Source organism: Echeneis naucrates, chromosome 3, assembly GCF_900963305.1.
Source record: "Echeneis naucrates chromosome 3, fEcheNa1.1, whole genome shotgun sequence".
In the NCBI taxonomy this organism is placed as follows: domain Eukaryota; kingdom Metazoa; phylum Chordata; class Actinopteri; order Carangiformes; family Echeneidae; genus Echeneis; species Echeneis naucrates.
The window spans coordinates 7,182,583-7,205,269 of record NC_042513.1 but is presented as its reverse complement, the minus strand read 5'-3'; the positions used below and the strand labels follow the sequence as shown (position 1 = coordinate 7,205,269).

Here is a 22,687-nt window from a genome sequence, read left to right as displayed (position 1 = left end):
GCTTTGCCAAGAAAGCAATCAAATGCAAAGTACTAGAATGATCAAGGCATATCAGAGGAAGGGAATGTAATCCTCTTCCACTCTTGATGTCTCAGGAGAAACCTGCTGTATGTCTTTCAGGCAGAGGTTACAATACAACACAGGGGACTAACGGCAGCCACAATCATCTTACAACGCAGCAAACTGAATCCTCTTTCTCTTTACTTTGAAGCTCTGCGTTTGAGCCATGTGTTATTTTCTGATTTTCTGTCCAATTTGCAGTGAATATTTTCAACTCTTCAACAATGAAACACTTCCATTTGACAGGAATTTGATACAAGACGCTGCTGTGCGTTCCAAATGTTTAACCAAAACTTACAAGCCAAGCTGTATCTTTATGATTTCAGGTATGACAAGAAAAGGCTGGTTTGCCGACTGCTGCCATACAGCACACTTATTATTCTAAGACACGCTTGTCTGAAAGGGAAGAGGGACTAAGGACCGTGGGACTTGTTGGGCATTGTTGGGCAATTATGTGACTTCCCCATATTTCTTTCTGCTTAAAAATTTCGTAGAACTATGTCATCTGCTCCTTAATAGGCCTTGTTATTGCTGGCTGGGATAAAGAACTGTGCAACACTTAACTTTATTGTCCATGTTACGAGTCTTTTACTGACTTTTAATGACTTCACAAAGTCATTGTCTCACGATGATCATTTTCCTTCCACCCTCTGGGCTGCATTGAGGTAAATGTACAGGCTTTCATGCAGTTTCATGTCATGTAATATTCAGCTGCATATCCCTCACAGCAAAATTTCAGAAAGTTGGTTATTTTTTCCTTGGAGGACATAAGAACTATAAGGAGAACCTGATGATGTTCAGCGTTTCGGGAGATACTATGAATGTCACATACATCTTCTTTTAAATATTAAGTCAAAGTTTGATTATTGAATTTATAACCAACGCTATAGTATCTAAAGTGAATGCACACAGGGGATGCACACATGTACATGTCTGCGTTGGGGATCTCTGGGTGGCATTAGGGTTTGGGCATAGTGATCGTTTATACAAAACTTCGACCGAGCTGGTGGCTACAGGTTGGTGCCCTCTTTTCTTTTTTAATATGACAATGTACTGCGTACAAAGTGAGGGAAATTTCTCTCTCACTTTGGTGTGGGGGAACTTGATGGGCCAGCACAACCCTGACCAGACCCCCATCTAACGCTTTAAGAGTAGGACGGATCAGAGCGGTGGGTTTTTGTCAGATATCACACCCAATATCACAGTCCAACCCTGTTGCAGCATTTTACTTGTGGTTTCATCCAGGGCTCTATGCGTGGCTTACTACTTACATACTGTTTGCCTGGAAGCAGCCTTTACTGGTTGACTGCAAACCTTGTGATGACAGACTCCAAAAAGACCCTGTGCACTAGACTGGTCATGCATAAACCCCCTTTAAAACTGTAATATGTTGTTTTTTATGGATTATGGATTTTACAAACAAGATATAATATATTAAATTCATGACTTTTTTTTTTGATGCAGGATATAACCAGTCTATTTCCAGCCTTTAAACCAGGCCATTGCATAAAGGCCGTGGGCAAGTGGAAGAAAAGGGAGGTAAATTTCTTGAAATCATATTCTTACACTTTTATATTAATCTCTTTGTCTCATATTCATCTTTCAATATCACTATATGACTACTTGCATTTTCTTCTCCAAACCAGCATATTTAGTCATTATTATAATGCACTGATGAGAAGTGTTGATGCCTGTTGGGTAAATTAATAAGACAGCAATCCAACGTTCTTTGTAAAGTTGTTTGCAGCAGAGCAAAATGTTATTTTCTATTCATGTTCCCACTCTGTAAAAGTTAGGAAGGTGGCAGTAGGACAAAGAGCACAGCAAGGGGGAGACAAAACTCCTTAGAACTTCAACTTGTTTAGTAGTTGGTTTTTTTTTTTTTTTTTCTTATTTCATCTATGATACAGTGTGTTCAAATAAATATTTCATTCATCAGATATGATGACTTAAATGATATTTTCTTTCAACATTTTTTTAATTTACGAAAAGGAACTGTATTTCTCCCTCTGCTGTCTGTCATTTCCATTAGCTGATACTTTTTGTTCATTAATTCACTGATGTGAATGAATGCACCAAGGACCCAGAGTAGAGCTTGTCATGGTCACAGACACTTGTGCTAATGTATCCTCTGGATCTCTGAGCTAGCACAACATTATGACTTTTATGGTGGGCACAAAATCAATTCTGATGCTAACATGTTGCATTTTTTAAGATGCTGAGGAAATTAACAGGAGTTTCAAACTGCTAATCAATACATTCACCAGGTAACAACTGCAAAATAAACACATTTACAAATGAAAGTGCTGTTTTATGAGAGCGAAGAGACAATCTATTCCTCTTCTATCAGAAAGCCATTTTGGCTACAGGTGTTTATCTGAAAATATGGAGTTTCATAACAGATGGAAAACACATGGAGTTGAAAAAATGACAGATCACCTCATGTCAGTCTGTACAGCTGTATGTGTGATTGTCTCTGAACATTGAAACCAGGTTGATCTACTGTTTGAGCTACAGACAAAAAAAAAAAGTCATCTCTACAAAGTGTTTGTTTGCGGGAGTATTCACCCACACCAAGTCAATATTAGATGCACATTTGATGGCAGTTGTAGCCTCGACCAGCCTTGAGCCTAGACAGATCTCTCTATCAGCTCTGTGCATGTGGAAAATGTTTCTCCCTATGCTTCTGAAATTGCTCAATCTGTGTTGGCCTGCATAGAGACCTTGAGTGAATACCTTTTCCCGAAATCCACATGTACACATGAGATAGATAGAAGTATAGACTCCCGAATCAGCAGCCACTTTATGGTCTGGGCTCATTGTTTGACTAGAAGGCGATGGCAGATGGCAGATACCAGCAGCATGCGTTAGAGCAGTGATGACGTGCCCTGTTAAGGATAGTGAGTGCTCAGTAAAACAAGTATTTTATTTTGTATGTGATTACTTTGGGTTCCATAAAATAAATCTGTTCTCACTTCAAAAAGTGTTTTGTTAGTCCAGAAACACAAATACACTTTAATTTTCCTTTCATGGTAAATAAAATATGAAGCATAAACGTTTCCAGGAAGAAGGCATATTTTTATAGACGCTCCAGGGTCTCTGGTTACAAAACCCTCATTGTATTTCTGACATGGTAAGACATGACTTAGCAAGTTCATTTTCCACATTAGAATTTATCAGCTTTTTGTTTCCAATGAAGCATACAGGTGTGTTCCCTCTGAAGGCAAGACATGGTATCAGGTCAGTCCCATACTGAATTAGAAAATAAGTCCTTGCATAGATAAAAAAAAAAAAGGGAGAATATGAATACAATGTCCATTAGAAAGAATAATTCATACATGGTAAATTAAATTATAAAAATAATCTTTTAATGTAAACTACATATTCAGTGCACAAAGAACAAATGTACAAAACATAAATCCACACATTGATTGACTCATAGGGTAAAAAAGTAAAAAAAAAAAAAAAAAAATCAATTAACATGGGTTGTGTTAATCTTGTTGCAATTAGTTAAGGTGATCAGCATAAATAGGACTGTAAATAAATTATTAGCCTATTCTCTCTGCTTCCAGAAAGCCTTGGCGAGCAGGTTGTCGTGATATACTGTATTTCACCAGTGGACTTCTACTTTGGCAATTTGCATCTGTGAATAAAAGAGGGATCATTAAGAGGAATTAAATATGCATGAATTGAGACACAAGAGAGCTAAGAATGAATGTTCCCAGCTAGCCTTCACTTGGGGTGAAGAAACTGTACGTGTTGTATTTGGTTGTTGTTGCATGTGCTTGCATTCTCTCACTTCCTCATTCCTGATTCCCAGCAATAATGAAGAATCATTTTCTGATATTTTCTCATAAACATTTAACATGTTGCATATACGGGGGCTGTGAGGCGGTATAGTGCTTAACGCTGTCACCCCACAATAAGAAGGTCACGGGATCGGTTCCCGGCCTGGGGCCTTTCTGTGTGGAGTGTGCATGTTTGTTCCATGTCTGTGTGGGTTTCCTCCAGGTACTCCGGTTTCCTCTCACCACCTGAGTGTGAGTGGTTGTTGGTCTCTGTGTGTTGGCCCTGACCTGTCCAGGGTGACCCTGCCCTCACCCAGAGTGAGCTGGGATTGGCTCCAGCAGCCCCCACGATCAGCAGTAGAAGATGGATGGATGTTGCTTATATGATAATGGCATATATATGATAATGGCAGGATCAGAGCTGGTGTCCATGAGAAACAAGCATTATTGTGCTAAAAGTTGTGTCTGACCTACCTGCAGGACGTTTGATCGAAACGCTGACGCCTGTGCGTGCAGATTGAAGCATTCAGTTGGCAGCGATACTTAGGTCTTGGCTGGAGCGTTGGCGTGAGTCTTGGAAGACAATCACAGCGCTCCACATCTATCTCACAGTCAGGCATCCATGAGCTAATCGGCAACTCTGAACATGGGGAAATAATGGAGTGTTTCAGTATTTAGGCCAGCTCTGTCTTGGGTTGCCGCCTTGAGTCAGTGCAGGTGGTGGGAGACAGGAGGATGATAGCAAAGCTATCATCAATGATGGACAATGCCTCCCACCCCATGCAGGACACCATCAGTGCACTGTGCAGCTCCTTCAGTCACAGACTCCTTCACCCCAAGTGTGTGAAGCAGAGATATCGTAGGTCCTTCCTTCCTGCTGCTGTCAGACTGTTGAATGACCAGACTGACCCCCCCAGTAGACCACACACACACGCACACTAAGAATAATACTGTGCAATACATAATGTACAATAACAACTGTGCAATATTCTTCTAACTTCCCAGGTGCAACTGCTGCTATGGGTAGCACTACTTGGTATTGTGTGTCTCTGCTGTTTGCTTGTTTGTTTGTTTGTTTCTCGCTGCTATAATGACGTGAATTTCTCCATTGTGGGACAATAAAGGAAAATCTAATCTAATCTAATACATACAAATACATGAAATGACTTTGTGCTCGCGGAATCTCTGCATTAACACATCAGTTTGGTCAGTCTTTAATAATGAAATTATGCCATATTAAACTACTACATGAAAAAGAAGAGCTAGATATAATTTATCTGCATTGTGGTTCATTCGTCATCTGAGATTTGAGCTAATTGCTAAAACATAGAGTTGGTGGGGAATAACCAAAAGATAAAAGGACACATTTGGCAAAAGATACACGTGTTTTTACAGTGTTCGCTCAAGAGGTTGCTGAGATATTTTAGTTTATGAAGAGGTGTAATGTTCAAACAAGGCGAGACATGTCAAGTACAGATAAATGGATTTACCAGAATCTGTAAAAATATTGAAATGAATGTAATAGCAACCTTATTGTGCCAAAGTTGTGCCCATTTTGACTTCCGACGCATACACACCTGGTGTACTGGAAGGGTAAGGTATGCATCTGTCTGCAGAGCAATCCCAGATCAAGCCAGTGGCACAGAGTCTCCTGGAGTCATCTGCCTCTGACAGCTGGGCCATTAGAGAGCAGCTGCCAATCAGAGATTAGATCAAAAGGAAAAGCATTGCAACAAATTCATCAGGACTGAGACTGACCGAGGTTTTGGACTCACCCAAGGGTGCTGTAGGGTTGAGCATTACGCCGTATTATGGCGGGTTCCATGCACCTGCACTCTGTATGATTGGCTACTTTTATTAGCACAGGCTCTGGTACAAAGTTGAAAGGAATGACACGTAAGACCTAAAACACACACACACACACAGAGTAAGAGCGCTTACTCTTTATATCACAAATAAATAGGTTTAAGAGTAAATCCAGGCCACTCACAGTTTTGTTCACATATACAGTAGTTGTGTTTCTACAAGTGATACCCTCTTGATTGCAGCAGCCACTGCATCTGCAAACACCAGTTGACATCTGGGTAAATTGGTGTGCACGGCATCTAACTTATGTGTTTCACAGCTGTATAAATACAGGGCCGAGTTGTTGTACAGTAGCTGACTTCAGGGAGCCGATGAGTGCCCTTTATATCTAAAGTATCATATTTAGTCAGAGATAAAATTAAATACAGAAAAAGCTAAAAAGAAAAATACAAAGTGTTTGGTGTGTGAGGGCAGCAGGACTGCATTGGACAAGTCAGACTTATTTCAGCGTTTGATGTCTGCTGAGAAGTTTTGTTGACTTGAGTGTTTGGTCGGACACAGACACAACAAAAAAGCTTGGGGCTTTGTGACCCACGTAAAATTTGAATGATCGGATTTCGTGTGAAACAAACCTGTGGATGGATACACATGGCGGCTTGAAAAATATTGCCGGATCAGTACCGAGTTCCTTGGCCACATCAACACATGTTTCCCTTGGCATGCACTGAGTCCGCTGCCACTCTTCATCTATGGCTAAAAGCAACACACACATGTCCATAACCATACCAGCACACACAAACAGTTAAACATAACATGCTGTGTATGCTTCACCCAACCTTTAAGTATCTCCAGGCTGTAAGACTCTGCAGCGTAGCGCGTAGATCGGTGTGACCCCACCAAAGGTGATGAAGTAATGTTCTCTGTCTGGGGCTCTGGCTGCTGCAGCCTCAGACGACACTTCCACAGTTTCCAGTCAGGGAAGTCTGCAAGTCTCAGCAACTCATCCAGGCTGGAGGCCGATCGTACTTTCCTTTCCCACTGTTTCATCACATCACCCCGAGACGTCGGCTATTTTGTGTATAATGGAATGCTGGCATGTTAACAGCTTAAACTAACAGTGAGTATGATTGGTCTCCAAAATGGCACAACTAACACGTATAGTAGACAAAAAAATAGCAGCATGTGGTGAGCAATCACTCAATCAATGTTGACAAATGGATACATTTTACAGTCAGCAAAAAAAAAAATAATAATAATAATAATGAAAAAAAATCAAGAATGTAAAATGTAACAATAGTGAATTGGGCAACATTAAAGTTATTAAGAGCTACAGTTTCTTGCTAATGTAAAGACTAATATGATGGTTGCTGACAAGTGGAGCAACATGGAGCAGCCTGATGTCATAGTTTGATCGTCAACAGGCGAAGCAGCAACTTTCTCTGTTTTAGTTTTCCTTAATACCTGTCTTCTTCTGAACATATTCTGATATTCCTGCTGCAACAGACTATCCTAAGAGTTCAGAGTTAAGATCTAAATCAGAATGAAATCAAAGAGCTATAGATTGGATACAGAGCCCTTTTCCCTCTGTCAAAGATTTTAACAGCTCTCTTTTTATTTTAAATTGGGGACATTTCAGTAGACATCAAAGTGGCAATATGGTGAAATACATCTGAGCAAGACAAGGGAGAGTTAAAATATAAAGAGTTCCCAGGATTGTATTTTAGGCAGGAAAATGGTGTGTGTACAAGCAGAGCAAAGGCACTTCTGAGAGGGGAGTCATGCACTTGCAATGTTTGTTTTATTTACTCTGGGCAACTGTAATGATTTGAGCCCTCTGATGTGTTCAGTGTGTTGCAGAGCAGAGGGTGGGGCAGGTTGGCTGCCTGACTGCTTCCACTTAAATCAGAGAAACAAAAGAAAATAGGGAGGTTTCCCCTCTGTAATTTTCACCATTAAGCCAACACGTGAGAAGCAGAGAGGGAGTGCCAGGGGATGACAGGAACTGAACAAGGGGTAAAGATGGGAAGTCTTTCAGGAAAGTCAATGGGGGAAAATGGAACATGATGAAAATGATTGTTGGTTTCAGAAAGACAATCACTATAAGTAGACTGAAGTGGTTAAATAGTCCCAATGACGCAGATACAATGTTGACATGTTTCCCCTTTTAGCCACATGCCAGTGTGGACATGGTGCAATGATGTCAATTATAAACTCAGAGGATGGAACAAGGTGACCATATGCTGAGCGTGAGTGTATCCTTCTTGCAGCAGCTGTTTCCAATGCGAGTGATTGCAAAAAAAGAGGTAATACGTCACTGGAAAAACAAGTGAAACCAATCCCTGAATCATTAATGTGATAGTACAATTATGCATCAATCACAAAAAAAAAGTGATTGCAAGAGATGACAGTACTGTTTTGTTACATACTACGTAGATTAAAAAAAAAAAAAAAAAAAAAAAGTAATGCTGAACTTACCCTGTTTCCTCCCTCTCTGTGCATGCTGTGGCCCATGTTTAACCAGCTCAGCTCCACCACCACAGTCAGCAAGCAGCAGAATCTGCACAGGGTCCGTTTCATCGTCATCATTATCCCTAGGCTCTGCCTGTTTTCCTCAGAGAAGCACTCAGCAGTATTAACTTGTCTTCCTTCCCTGCCAGCAGACAGCTCTTTGAGCTGACTCCCTCTCTGACTCTTTTTCCCAGACCAGCAGAGTCCCTCAGACCACACACACACGCAGTCTTCAGTGCAAGTATGTGCAACACAAATTCTTGATCTTTCAGCTTCACAGTAGTGTGTGAATGTGTGTGTATGGGATCCTGAGCCTACGTAACCTGTCACGGCTACACAGACACCCATGAAACAAATGGAGGGCTAAAAAGGCTTTAAATCCTGGAAGTCTTGCTGCTGAAGCTTTGGTGCAGAAGCTGAAGGGTCCAGTTAAATAGAAGCAGTACTACAAGTTAGAAGTTAAAAATTACCTCAGAAAAACATGCTAGTCCAGATTCCAATGAAGACTTCTGTTTCTCGTACATGTGCGATTGGTCTGTGAGGTTCAAACGTATGTCGTCTCTATATTCCCACCTCCTTAGTAAGTTGTTGGTGTTCTGATTTCCTTAGTTGTTTCTCAGTGGTGACAGTAGCTGTATATGTTAAACTTTCCACTGTCTCTCCACAGCTCTCCAGATGCTAATGTGGTTTCCCTAAAGACAAAAGGCCCTGAGGTTCAAAAAAGGCCACAGATACCTTTCCTCTAAAACCTGGGCTAATTCTCGTCTGTCTCGTTGTCTCCCTTTATGTCTCTCCGTGCAGCCACAAAGCATGCTTTTTATTTGCTCGTGTGTTGCTGTCTTGCTTTACTAATATCTGTCTGTCAAATGGTCAAGTCCAGTGACTGTTAAGTCAGTGTCTTCTCCTCCGGAGCTGCCAAACCGCACACAGCCAAAGAGCAGGAACATGTGTTTTAAATGTGATCCAGATCTCCGTAACGTGTGAAGAGAAATAGGATGCCAGCACCACCCCTGTCTCACCGACACCCCACCCCCTCACACACCCATCCAGGCAAATTTGACTCAGCACGTAACACGCATAATGGGATAAATATGAGAACAGTACTTTAATGTGTATGCAAACGAGGACCAGCAGCCAGGACATCTGGGCTGTTCACTGGAAAAATCAATAATAATAATGAAACATGTAAAACATGTCAAAAATATTTTATGTGGAAGACCTTCATTAATAGAGGCAATATAATATCCAGCAACTAGAACACCAATTGCTCCTCTTTTCAAGCAGCTGGAGTTCAGATTCACTTATGTTAGTTTTCAACAAATTTTGTGGTACATTAAAAAGTGCCATCAAACATTAAAATTGTGGTAAAACTGTTACAGATACTTTGAGCGCCTGATATTAAATACTGTTCATGACAATGTGTACAAGCAACTTTTTGAATGTCAGAACAGCTCTACTACAGGTATTTATAAAACTGAAACTAAACAAGGGAAGTGGAGAGCAGACTTTACAAGGTGGAGGGGGAAGCTACTGCTGCGCTAAAACTAGAGCATGTCATTCACTCCCACATGATGCACTTATGCATATAACCCCACCCCCCCCCCACCCCAAAAAAAAAAAAAAAAAACATGCTGCAAAGCCACATATACAGCATATATTCTGCACAATTACCACTAATGTTCTCAAATCTTTTTAACCTTCACTTTTTGGTTACTAACCACGAATGAATATCTCTAGAAATATGATTCTGAAACAAATAAAGGAATTGCTTTCACCAGGGAAATAGTAAATCATAGTGTTTAAGAAGAAACTCTGATCTTGGATCTCCAGTTTATGGCCCTTTGAAAGCCATTTTGGCCCCTTTGGTAGTCTCTTATAGCCTGTTCAACCTCTTCTTCTGTGGTCATTACAAATGGACCTGAAGGGAAAACAGAACATTTGAAACACAGTGAAAATTATTTTATTGGTGGCACTGATTGGATTCCATTTGTGACTTCTGAAATATATGAACTTCTTTTTTTCAGTGACAGCGACACATACCATGTTGCTGGCTGATTGATTGGTTCTCCAGTAATCGACAGAAAATGGGAAACTCCAAAGTCCTGAGAAAAAAATACAAGGCATTACTATCATCTTTGCCTGTGTGTGAACTGGACTGAATAAATAAACCAGGGGCAGCACGGCAGTGTAGTGGTTATTGCTGTCACCCCACAATGAGGAGAAGATTGCGAGTTTGCTTCCTGGCCTCGGGCCTTTCTGTGCTGAGTTTGGTACTACGGTACTGCGGTTTCCTCCCACCGTCCAAAGACATCATGTTTGGGTTAACTGGTGACTCTAAATTATCTGCAGTTCTGTGTGTGTGTGAGTGGTTGTTGGTCTCTGTCTGTCTCTGTGTGTTACCCCTCCGATGGACTGGTGACCTGTCCAGGGTGGATGGTTCCAAACTGGAGGATGGGGACCCTCCTCCAACATCTCAAGACAAACCTTTCTGGGTGCATGATGGTGAAAGAAAGAAACTCCTTTAGGTTATATACAGTTTGTTATCTCCCAGAACAAACAGGATATTTTTGATACACAAACGAAAAGATTTCCTTTATGATTGAACTCATAAAGAGAGACAGCGGTAAGCGTGTTGCGTCATTTCCGGTCACTGGCGGTTGTGCTCTGTCATGTCGTGTGTTGTTTCCACTGTTCTTCTGCTATTATTTCCTAATTCACTCGAGTAATCAGGCAGAAAATTATTTTCACACCAACACTAGGTTTTAGAAGTCAATATCTCCCCTTTCTCCAAAGGTTGTGTAGTTATTCTTCTGCCTCCTTTTATGATAGCACCTCTTGTCATAGATGTAGGATGATGGTAGAAATGGAGGCGAAGATTAATGAGTTAGAATCCCGGCTCCGCACTTTAGCTAGCCCAACTTATGCTAGTGTAGTTAGCCTCCCCCTGTAGCCAGTGCGGGCCGACCTAGACGAGCTCATACGGCAGCTAAGATAGTTTCCTCCCCCCCAGTGGCTCCCGAGCAGCCGGGATCTAGTCAGGGCGGCTGGGTGACTGTCCGAGACAAGAGGCATAGTCGCAGGCAGCAGCCCCCGGTTCACCACCGACCAGTTAACCTTTCCAACAGGTTCTCCCCTCAGCTGCACACCCGCTGAAAAGCCGACTCTAGTGAAGGTGATTCTATTCTGAGGAACGTGAAGTTAGCGACACCGGCGGCCATAGTGAAGTGTATCCCGGGGGCCATAGTGAAGTGTATCCCGGGGGCCAGAGCAGGCGACATCCAGTCTTATCTGAAACTGCTGGCTAAGGGTAAACGTAAATATGCTAATATTGTTATTTACGTCGGCACTAACGACACCCGACTTCGCCAGTCTGAAGTCACGAAAATTAATGTGGAATCGGTGTGTACTTTTGCTGAAACGATGTCGGACACTGTAGTTTTCTCCGGCCCCCTCCCCAATCGGACCAGTGATGACATGTACAGCCGCATGACGTCATTTAACCGCTGGCTGTCGAGGTGGTGTCCCGAAAACAACGTGGGCTACATAGATAACTGGAAGTCTTTCTGGGGGAGATGGTGTCCATCCCACCGTGGACGGGGGCCGCTCTCATTTCTAGAAATATGGCCGATTTTATTAGAAATCGAAAACCCTGACAATCCCGGGTCGAGACCAGGAGGCAGAGCCGCAGTTTAACACGCTCCTCTGCGCCTCAGTCAGAGCGGTCACCTGCCGAGAATAGAATAGAGTCTCTGTCTATGTTTAAGGTCTATAGAAACCGTGTCTGTCCCCCGACCACCTAAATTTAGAAAAGTTAATAAACCCAAATTAAACAGAAGAGGAGCTAAAAACAAAAACCTGACTGAAATTAAAACAGCCACAAATTCAGTCTCAAATAACACTGCGATCAAATGTGGACTTGATCATTATCATAAAAATCTCTACTAGTTAACGATCTCATAGATGATCACCATATTGATTTATTTTGTATAACTGAAACGTGGCTGCAGCAGGATGAGTATGTTAGCATTAATGAAGCTACACCCCCAACTCATGTTAACTTTCATATCCCTAGTACCACAGGTCGAGGAGGGGGGGTGGCTGCAATATTTCAGTCAAGCCTATTAATCAACCCCAGACCAAAATCTGGCTGCAGGTCTTTTGAAAGCCTCACTCTTAGTCTTTCCCACTCAGACTGGAAAGGTGAAAAACCAGTTCTGTTAGTTACAGTATACCGTCCACCTGGTCCGTACTCAGAATTCCTATTAGAGTTTTTTGAGTTTATATCAGAATTAGTACTTAGTACAGATAAAATCATGCTTTTCCCAGCATGTGAATGAACCCACTCATTTTTACAATCATATCCTTGATCTTGTTCTAACTTATGGCATTGAATTGACAAGCTAACAATTCTTCCCCAAAATTCTCTCCTGTCTGACCATTACCTTATTACATTTGAATTTACTTTAATGGGCTCCACAGCATTGAGGAATAAATTCAGCTATAGAAGATGTTTATCTGAAGCTGCTGTGGCTAAATTTAAAGAGAACATTTTGTCATCATTCCCAACAATGCCATATCTAAATTCAAATGAGGATTTCTCCCATACGCAGGTTAATGACCTTGTGACTAGCACTATGGCCACACTGCGTTCGAATCTTGACGATGCTGCCCCTCTCAAAAAGAAAGTATTCAATCTGAGGAGGATGGCTCCCTGGTATAGTTACCAAATCCGTGCCTTGAAGCACATATCAAGGAAATTAGAAAGAAACTGGCGTTCCAGTAAGTCAGAAGAGTCTCACACTGGAAAGATAAAAACGTATAAAAAAGCTCTCCGCAGTGCATATTACTCAGCACTCATAGAAGAAAACAAGAACAACCCCAGGTTCCTCTTCAGCACTGTAGCCAGGCTGACAGAGAGCCATAGCTCAGTTTAACCAGTGATCCCCTTAGCTCTAAGCAGTAATGATTTTATTAGCTTTTTTTTAGACAACGGCATTACTTTGGCTTCCAGCTTCACTGCAAGAAACCTTGGAGTAACCTTTGACCAGGACATGTCCTTTGTCCCTCACATAAAACAAGTTAGTCGGGCAGCTTTCTTCCACCTGAGAAACATTAGGAAAATCAAAAACATCCTTTCTCAGGATGATGCAGAAAAACTTGTCCATGCATTTGTAACTTCTAGGCTGGACTACTGTAACTCATTACTATGTGGATGTCCAAACAAATCTCTAAAAGGCCTTCAGTTAATTCAGAACGCTGCTGCAGGAATATTAACAGGAACTAGGAAAAGAGATCACATCTCTCCCGTGTTAGCTGCTCTTCATTGGCTGCCAGTAAAATATAGAGTAGAATTCAAAATCCTTCTTTTAACATATAAATCTCTTAATGGCCAAGCTCCATCGTATCTCAGAGAGCTCATAGTTCCTTACTGTCCTAGCAGGCCACTCCGCTCTCTAGATGGAGGTTTACTTGTGGTTCCTAGAGTCTCCAAGAGTAAATCTGGAGGCAGATCGTTCAGTTATCAGGCTCCTCTTCTATGGAACCAACTCCCAGCATCGGTCCGGGGGGCGGACTCTTTAGTAACTTTCAAGACCAGGCTTAAAACTTTCCTGTATGACAGAGCGTACAGTTAAAAAGTCCTCTACTCTTTAGGTATGCTGCTATAGGCCTATAGGCTGCTGGGGCAAGGACTGAGCTTCTCTCTCTCTCTCTCTCTCTCTCTATCTCTCTCTCTCTCTGTCTCTCCCTGTCACCCTCTCTCCCCCTCTCCCTCTTTCTCTCTCCCTCCCTCCTTGCATGCACTGATAAAAACCATCCTTCTTAAACAAAAAAAACCAACAGTTTCTCCCAGTTCTAAGCATTTATACTGCATTTACTAACCACGTTCTGCCAAAGTCTCTGTCTCTCCCAGCTCCTCTCCTCTCTCTCCCTGTCCTCATCCTGCAGGTGGTGACTCATCTCCATCCCATGTTCCTGCAACACCTGCTGGTCCCATATATCATGAATTCTGTATTACAGCTCAACTCCATGAACTTCATGCAACAACATGTTCCTGCCTACACCCCCTCCCCTCCAATGCCTGCCTGCCTGTCTCTATCTCTCTCTCTCTCTCTCTCTCTTTCTCTCTCTCAACCCAACCGGTCGAGGCAGATGGCCGCCCCCCCTGAGCCTGGTTCTGCTCGAGGTTTCTGCCTCTTAAAGGAAGTTTTTCCTTGCCACTGTTGCCAAGTGCTTGCTCATCGGGGGATCTGTTGGGTCTCTTTAAATAAATTTATAAAGAGTTTGGTCTAGACCTGCTCTATATGTAAAGTGCCTTGATGTAACTTTGTTATGATTTGGCGCTATACAAATAAATCTGATTTGATTTGATTTGATTTGATTTGATTTGACAGCAAGACCATAATCTATGAGAATGAGGGGACCAAATAGCGACCATAGCCCTTTGAAGGGCAACACCAGCCAGTCAGTGTAAATCAGTGGTGGATTAAATCTGTTTAATTTGTGAGCAATAAACACGTGTTTGTGCACCCTGATGCAAGTCAATTTATTCTTAAATCAGGAAAAATGACTGATAATTTAAATAAATAAGAAGCCAAAGAAAAACTGGGAAAGGTCATTCCATAGAATTAGCAGCAGACAAAGGGGTTTCCACAGCTCTGTGATGTGGCAATCAAATAAATACAGCCAATTAACAAATGTCACTGTATAACATATCTCCTGAAGACTGTTACTGATGGCAGCAGGAGATTAATGTGAAAAGGACAGAGAAATTCCAAAATAGACACATAAAAAGGCTATGTGGCATCTTATGTCCTGACAAGATTAAGTGAATCGAATAAGAGAGTTAAAAAAGGGATGGGCTCACAACGAAAAAAAACAGGAAATCAAATAAGAAGACAATGATGCCAACACGTTCCCAAGAATAGAAGTCATTTACCGTAATAAACACGTAATAATCCAAAGAGAATTGTGGAAAATTAATTTGGAAGCCGATGGCCTGATGCAGAGCACACCTGTTTCTCACATTGTTTTGAATTTTGACACTGTCTCCATCTCCAAACACCACAGTGTGAGGTGGCTCCACCTTCTGTTGCTTCTGATCTGGGCCTTGAAAAAAAGAAAAATCTGTGCATGACAACACTAAAAACCACACACAATAAACCATTTCTGTTTGCTATCACCATTTATTTTATCCTTCTGAGATCCTTTTTCTTGCTGTTAATGATTTATCATATGCGTCATTAGTAACAATTGCTCCTGTTTGATATATCACAGAACACCTCAGTTGTCTGTAGCATTATATAATATAATAAAGACGCCTGCAGGTTTTAGACATTTTGACCTGGTTTGTCTTTAGTGTCTTTCTGACACTAAATGCTAAGAAAGTCTGACACTTCCACTTGCGGTCGACCCACTCATCAAAAGCCAGCTGGTTCTGGTTTGGCAGGACAACATGTAGACTTGGAGACTTAACAATCACATAACTTCTTTAATCTTAGCAGCCATTTTCATCTTCTCGTGTCATCAAATCATCTGTCAGCAATTACAACCACAGAGACAGAGAGATCCTACAGTCTAATGGCGGAGAGTAATCAAATCACAATGAAATTCTGTGAAAGGATACTATTAAGTCTGTGAAAGTTAGTTTGCTGTCTCAAAGGGTTTGTTCTCATGCAAGGGGAAGTCCCTGATCACAAGTCTTTGTCCAAAAAAAAAAAAAAAAGAATGCGGGAAATGCTGGCTTTCACAGTATAAACTAACAGTTGTATTTCATAACCAGCAGTACTGTAATTTTTCAGTCGAGGTCTGAAGACATCAAGCTTCAGTGACAGTATGAATCCATCAAACTTTAAAGTAGAACACATGGGCCTGTTGGCTGGAAGCAGAAGGGAGGTTGTGATTGGACTGAGATCACACATGTTTGTAGCATAGATAAGGCAGCAGGAAGAGCAGGGAAGTGAGGGAGTGTTAAAACATACAGAAGGGAGTCCACACTGAAAACCAGGTGTATCATCCCGGTCCTGTGTCATTCTTTGCTCTTACTATCTGAAGTGTCAGACAATATAATTGAATGCGTGGCTCTACAAGGAAATTGAATACCTTAAATCCCCTAAGCACTGAAGTAAGAAGGGTGCACAGCTGCTCTTAGATGACTTACCAACATATATGGATCCTGAAAATGTGCAGATAAACGTTGTCCATCCTGTAAACCACAGAAATATTTGGATAATAAATGTGCAGTATGTGAAATAAAGAAATTGGCGAACCATTTGATAAAACCCTGCTCTTAAACTTGAAGGAACAAATTGTGAACACATTACTGACAGGTTGGAATCTGATATGGATAAGTTGTTGGCAAATACTTGCTTATCCCCTAGATTCAGACAAACATCGCCATATAAATGTAAATACCTGACTCAGTATCAAACTCTTCAGCTTCATAACTGCTTTAACATTTGGTGAGCAGGTTGTGAATTTTTCACTGAAAAGAGCTGGCCATTGTGACTGAAACTGACATTGTGAGAGTGCTGAGAGCTCAACAATAAGCAGGAACTAAAGCTCCATAAAACCAACAGGAACTGCGGACGCAGCGAATAATTCCCTAAAGGTGAATCACTACAAGCTCTCATATTGCTATTTTATAAATTTTGATGATGAAATGATCCGTTTTACTTACTCTAAATGGAAGAAATCATTTGAGGGCATGTACACCCTGGGGACGTTGCCAGCCTATCACAAGGGTGGCCTATAGCGTATTAGATGCTTTAGATTTAGATTTAGGGAAACTAAAGAGGCTACAACATCACACAGAAAAGTCCTAAATCTGAAACCAGAACATTTTTGGTGCGAAGCAACAAGTCTAGTTACTGAAACAATTACATTTGTTCAATCTGCACAAAAATGACAGGTTGAACTGTCACACGCAGAGAGCACAGCATCTGAGCTGATACCACAAACACTGGCTAATGATGACAAACGGAAGGTTACAAATGTCACAAATACGATCCAGCACAGGAAATTAAAGGAAGTAAAGAAAAGGAAAAACAAGGTATAAATTCAGTTCCTTGGAATCAGATGCTTTTGGTTAAGCATCACCACAGACCACTCTAGTACTCTGGTACTACTCTGGCTTGCCCACCATTCCTTTGTAAAGACACCCCAATGCTATGCGCTTACCTGAGGGTCCAAATACAGAGTTGGTGTCCTTGTGAACCTTCAACTGTTGTTAAAAAACAACAACAACAAAATAATAAAATGAACTGAAGGACAGTCAGAAAATATGCACAATCTTTAACACGCAAAAGCTTTAAAAAGAACAACAACAACAAAAAGAACAAAAAGTAATTAGTGGCACTAGTGACTGTTATTCTCATTTAAGAGCCAACTACACTGCTGTTCCGTTAAATCTGCAATCTGGCTCCACAACCTGTTAATCATCCCACAGAGATACAATTGCATTTTTAGTTTTGTTTTGCCTCTAGAGCTCAAACTGTTTTGTATAGTAAAATTTTTTGACATTGAGACATGTCGCCAGGTGCGTCATGTAGCATTTATCACATCAGATCTATGAGCTCACTGCACATCTGCAGTGAATGCAAACTACAGAAAAGAAAGAAGCTCACAGGCTCACAGATCTGTAAGGAAGAAATACAAATGAAAAACTGAGAAGTCAAAGAAATGATGAAATATTCCCTTGTTGAGCCAGGTAAACACATTAAAACAAAATTAATTACAAAACGTGAATAAATCCTTAAGAGGAGGTTCATTGAAAGGTATGATGAATTTAGCTATAGGCACTTCTCAGTAATTACTTGGCTCAGTTCCACTAAATGTGCTTTTTACACATGAAGGCAACAGAAAAGCAGATGATGCACTCTAAGAGTCAGGTCAAAGTCCTGTCATCTCAAGATCACTGGTGACTGCAAACAAATCTGTAGATTTCCGTTTTCTTCTTTTCTTTTCACCATCACACACCAAACAAGTCCATCTAGCTAATGCACAGGGACATACACAGAGATATAAACCTGCTGTAAACTCTGGTATAGTCACATACGGCACATTGCCCGCACAATAGAATCACCTGCTCAGCTCCAAAGGACAAACAGACTGACAAAAACGTCGTCTAAGGTTGGGAAATGCCAGCTAATCAGCCAATTATTTCCCTCAGGAGTTGAGAAACCAAATACACAGCTAAAATAATTAAATTTTTTTTTTTTTGTTTTTTATGCTGAGTCAAACAAGGTAAAATCCCCCCTTTTGTTCATTTACCTATGCCCAATAACTCCTGATGATGTAGTACAAGGACTTCAAGTATCAAAGTATCAAATTGGCCGCCTAGCCAGTTTCAGTAAAACAATCAGGAGGTGATCAATACATTGAAAATTAAAGTAGATTTTTTTTTTTTATTTAATAAATGCTAATACTAAATAGCGGCTATTAGCTTTGAGCTATCTGATCGTTTATTGAGTTCTTACATTTAGGTAGGCTGCCACCTCATTAACTAAATATTGTCTCCTCTGTCTTCTGTTCCCAGCAGTCTTTATAATAAAATGCACTTTGTGACCCGTCAGTTTACTTAATTCTTATCCAAACCACTTCAAAGTGCGGTTCAACTTTTTCTTACAGCAACAACAACAAAAAAGAGGTGATCTGGGTCAAGGTCACCTTAAAATAATATATTAGTGTATGATATGTACAAACCAAAACTTTTGGGTGTAACACTAAAGTAATTCCACCGCAAGTCTGAAATGTTAAACCTAATTGTGTCATCATTCACCACTTCCTGAAACACACTGCACATATAATTACATAAATACAAATACACACGCAGACACACACCCATCACACACTGAAACACTCACAGGCCAGGGCAATCTGTTTCTCATTTGTTGCTTCCTCTTTTCCAACACAAACTCCTTTACACTCACTGGTCAAATAACTTGGTAACAGACACTCCCTCAAACACAAATGCACACAATTGAATTCTTGCCCATTTATTTAACTCTTTATTTAACTTGTTTTCTGTTTCTTTTTTTTTTTTTCTGTTTGCCACAGTGATCTTTCTAAGGAAGACTCTCCACGACATCAGCAACTACCAGGACAGTAAACATCAAATTCATCTTAAGAATTTGTGAATTCTGACTGTGGCTTGGTTTAATGATGCTGAGGTGACATCACCACCCTGCATGCACCACAACTGTCCAGCAGTCATCCACTGGTAGATAAGAAGACGCATTTAAAACCTGTACTGCACACATGCTCACTCACTCATCTTTATCACAGGGCTACTGGAGCCAATGCCAGCTCACATTGGGCGAGTCGCCAGTCCATCACAGGGCCGACACACAAGGACAAACAGTCACTCATGCTCAACATTGCCAGTTAACTTACACATGCATGTCTTTGGACAGTGGGAGGAAACCCACACAGACATGGGGAGAACATGCAAACTCCACACAGAAAGGAACCAGGCCAGAACCAAACCCATGACCTTGTTATTGTGGGGAGACAGCACTAACCACTACGCCGCCATGCTGCCCTGAATTTGCATTTACTTAGATAACCAGATGTGTTTTTTTATCTTCCACACAAGCAGTGTTACATTATGTCCTTTAAGTCAGCGACTATGATGAAATTTTGTACAGACATAAATGATGTGTTGTCATTTTGGTGATCCCCTAGTTTTTTCTCTCATGTAACCATCAGGTCAAAATTTCTACATATTGGGTGAATTACGATATCACAACATCTCTGAGATGGAGTGGCATAAAATTTCATCCCGGCATTCACATTTACTAAATAATGTGAATTATTACTAAATAATAATAATAAAAAATACCCAGTGGCTTTTCATCTTGTGCTACTTCTTTGAACTTTTTCACTGAGGGTGAAACATTTCAATAACAAGGGATGGATTTTTGTCAAATTTGCCACACTGGGATATATTCAGATAAATCAGACAAAAAAAAACCAAAACAACAATTTATTCATTCATCCTCTGGGGGTTGTTGGAACCAATCCAGGATACACCTCAGGTCACCAGCCTATCACAAGGACAGACAACTATTCACACTCACACTCAGACCTGAAGACAGTTTAGGAACACCAGTTAACCCAAACATAAGTCCCCCACAGAAAGACCCTAGGCCCAGGATCTGAACCCACAAACTTCCTATTATAGGGTGAAAGCGCTAACCATTGTGCCGCCGTGCTGCCCACCCCACAATTCAATTTTCATTAACTAATGAAGTAAAAGGAAACAACGGGCATGAAATAACTCAGTACACAAACTTAATCACGGCATCTTATGAATAATGTTCAGCCAAGTTATGCAGAACATAAGCCAAAGTCAAGCCAAGTCAAAAACCCAAACAAATAAATCAGAAAGAGTAGATATAAAGCATAGGAAGTTGTTTAAAAAAAAAAAGGGCACCTGGAGCCAGTTTCAGGCGGTGATTCAGAAAACCAGATAAAAGGATGTCCAGTGTAACAGCTTCTGCTTTAGGCCAGTTGGATATTTCCACTCAAGGTTTGCCTTAATGCAGCTGGCCACTGATAATGTATCTGGTCAACATGCGGTTGGATTTCTTTTGTTGCTGCATGCCTTGAATTTTACTGCAAGGAGGATCTACTGATTAATAGAAAATGCACAACACTATTGAGGGTGATTAGAAACCCAGAGAATAAAGATACCTGTGGTTCTTAAAATGAAATGAATCAGATTAAATTACTCATCATACAACGCTAATATAATAAAATAACTGTTATTATTGGTAACCGTTTTATCTTCAACTCACTCACAATTGTTTGTTGAATATAATGTAATTTCAAAATCAATAATTTTCCCTGGAATGGATATATGCAGATGTGGAATTCATTCAGTCATTTACTGAATGAGTTTGTTGTCTCTGTTTGTGTGATGTCCCCTTTAATGAACCCAAGCTTTGATCTGAAAACATGTTTGAGCTTTCCCAAAAGGACAGGAAGGCGGCGTCTGTTTGAGCATCTGCAGCTCCCATGTGACGTCTGGGGCTACAGAGGGTGCACGGGGTGGGTTAGGACAGATCCAGCTGATGTGACTGAGCCTCTGCTACAGACCGAAGCTGAGTCAGCAGCCTGTGTGTTTGTGTGTGTGCATGTGTGAATGTGACTTTACTGCTTTGAAAACACAGGAAACAACCCACAGGGCATGATATCCAATTAGTGTAAGTGCACAACATTATAATGCATATGTAAACGTATGTAATGACGTTGTGCACCAAAAGTCTTGTCCTGTAGTGTTTCTTATTCAAGAGGATTACTCTTCAGTGAGCCCTCCGTTCAATTACATGCATCTAATATCTGAAAAGATATGCCTCGTCTACCCACTTTATAATATTATATTTTTATTATACTAATTACAAAGTTAGCAATAGTTTCACATATTGGATTTACAAAGTGGTTGATACCACTTTAGTGTCAATGAGACAAATATGAAACTACAGTTTCAGCATGTAAGTAGGCAGATTATTTTATCCGTAGACAGTCAGAGCTCCCAGTGTTTCCAGTCAATGCTTGAAGCCAAGCTAAATTACACCCCAAATGTGGACGGTATCAGTGGTTGCATTTTGCTCTTGGGAGGAAATCAAATTAGCATCATTTGTCAAACTATTCCTTTTCAAAACAAATAAATCAAATAAAATGATTGTGTATTACTTGCAGTGAGCTGGGATTGGCTCCAACACCCACCGCGACCTGGAAACGAAAAGTGGTTGAAGATGAATGAATGAATGCATTACTTGTAGATCTCTGGGTTTTAGCTGTCCTGATTGACCACAGAAGTCTTCATGGGCTGTGAGCCCCTCTAAAACACAAGTATATAATTCAGTTAATCTTTTTTATTATTCTGACATCTCTATTATAAATTAGTGAAAGCCTTTTTTCTTTTGAGTGAAATACCACCTTCAAGCTTTCATTTATTTAGGCCATGAGCTCATAACCAATTTGTTTAATGTAGTAAAAAGCATGTGTGCTCACAGTGGTCGGACCGTACAGGAAGAGCGGTGCTGAGCGCAGAGTCTGCGGTTCAGAGGTGAACATCTGCACCTGCAGAGAGCTGCCTGTGATCTGTCCCCACAGCTGTGTGATTTCAAAGGTCATGTGAGTGCGAGCAAAGACACCTGCTGAAAGGCATGCTGGGAGTGTAGCCCAGTCCTTTCAACCCACACTAGGAGATTTCTCAAATAAAATACACTTGGAGGAATTTCAGCAGCCTATGTGACAATGTGTTTGATATAAGTCCCGTCTGCTATAATACCAGTCAGAAACTACAGTACAGTTAAATTAAAGCAACATGGCACTAAACTATAAATCATTGGCTTGAGGTGAAAATGCTTTCAGATGGGAATCATTTAGGCATGATGCCATTTTAAAAAACAAATTGGTGAGATTTGAGATATGGTGAGATCCATAAAAAGAGAAAATTATATTTTTCATTCCTTTGACCCTGGCAGCACAGCAGCACTGTGGTTAGCACTGTTGCCCCA

The 22,687-nt window shown here is 40.9% G+C and overlaps 2 protein-coding genes across 2 annotated transcripts; both read right to left on the bottom strand.

Annotated features, from left to right (window-relative positions):
* Positions 1-3,096: 3,096 nt before the first annotated feature.
* On the bottom strand, positions 3,097-9,097 carry vegfd (vascular endothelial growth factor D). Its single transcript, XM_029498166.1, has 8 exons — positions 8,130-9,097; positions 6,491-6,722; positions 6,287-6,407; positions 5,839-5,908; positions 5,624-5,751; positions 5,426-5,541; positions 4,323-4,488; positions 3,097-3,703 (listed from the first exon to the last, which is right to left on the bottom strand). The coding sequence occupies exons 1-8, from the start codon at positions 8,508-8,510 to the stop codon at positions 3,685-3,687; spliced, it is 1,233 nt and encodes a 410-aa protein (XP_029354026.1). The 5' UTR covers positions 8,511-9,097; the 3' UTR covers positions 3,097-3,684.
* Positions 9,098-9,827: 730 nt separating this feature from the next.
* Positions 9,828-22,301, bottom strand: pir (pirin). The gene is made up of 6 exons (XM_029498492.1): positions 22,179-22,301; positions 17,340-17,382; positions 16,321-16,365; positions 15,176-15,269; positions 10,203-10,264; positions 9,828-10,080 (listed from the first exon to the last, which is right to left on the bottom strand). The coding sequence occupies exons 1-6, from the start codon at positions 22,299-22,301 to the stop codon at positions 9,962-9,964; spliced, it is 486 nt and encodes a 161-aa protein (XP_029354352.1). The 3' UTR covers positions 9,828-9,961.
* Positions 22,302-22,687: the final 386 nt, after the last annotated feature.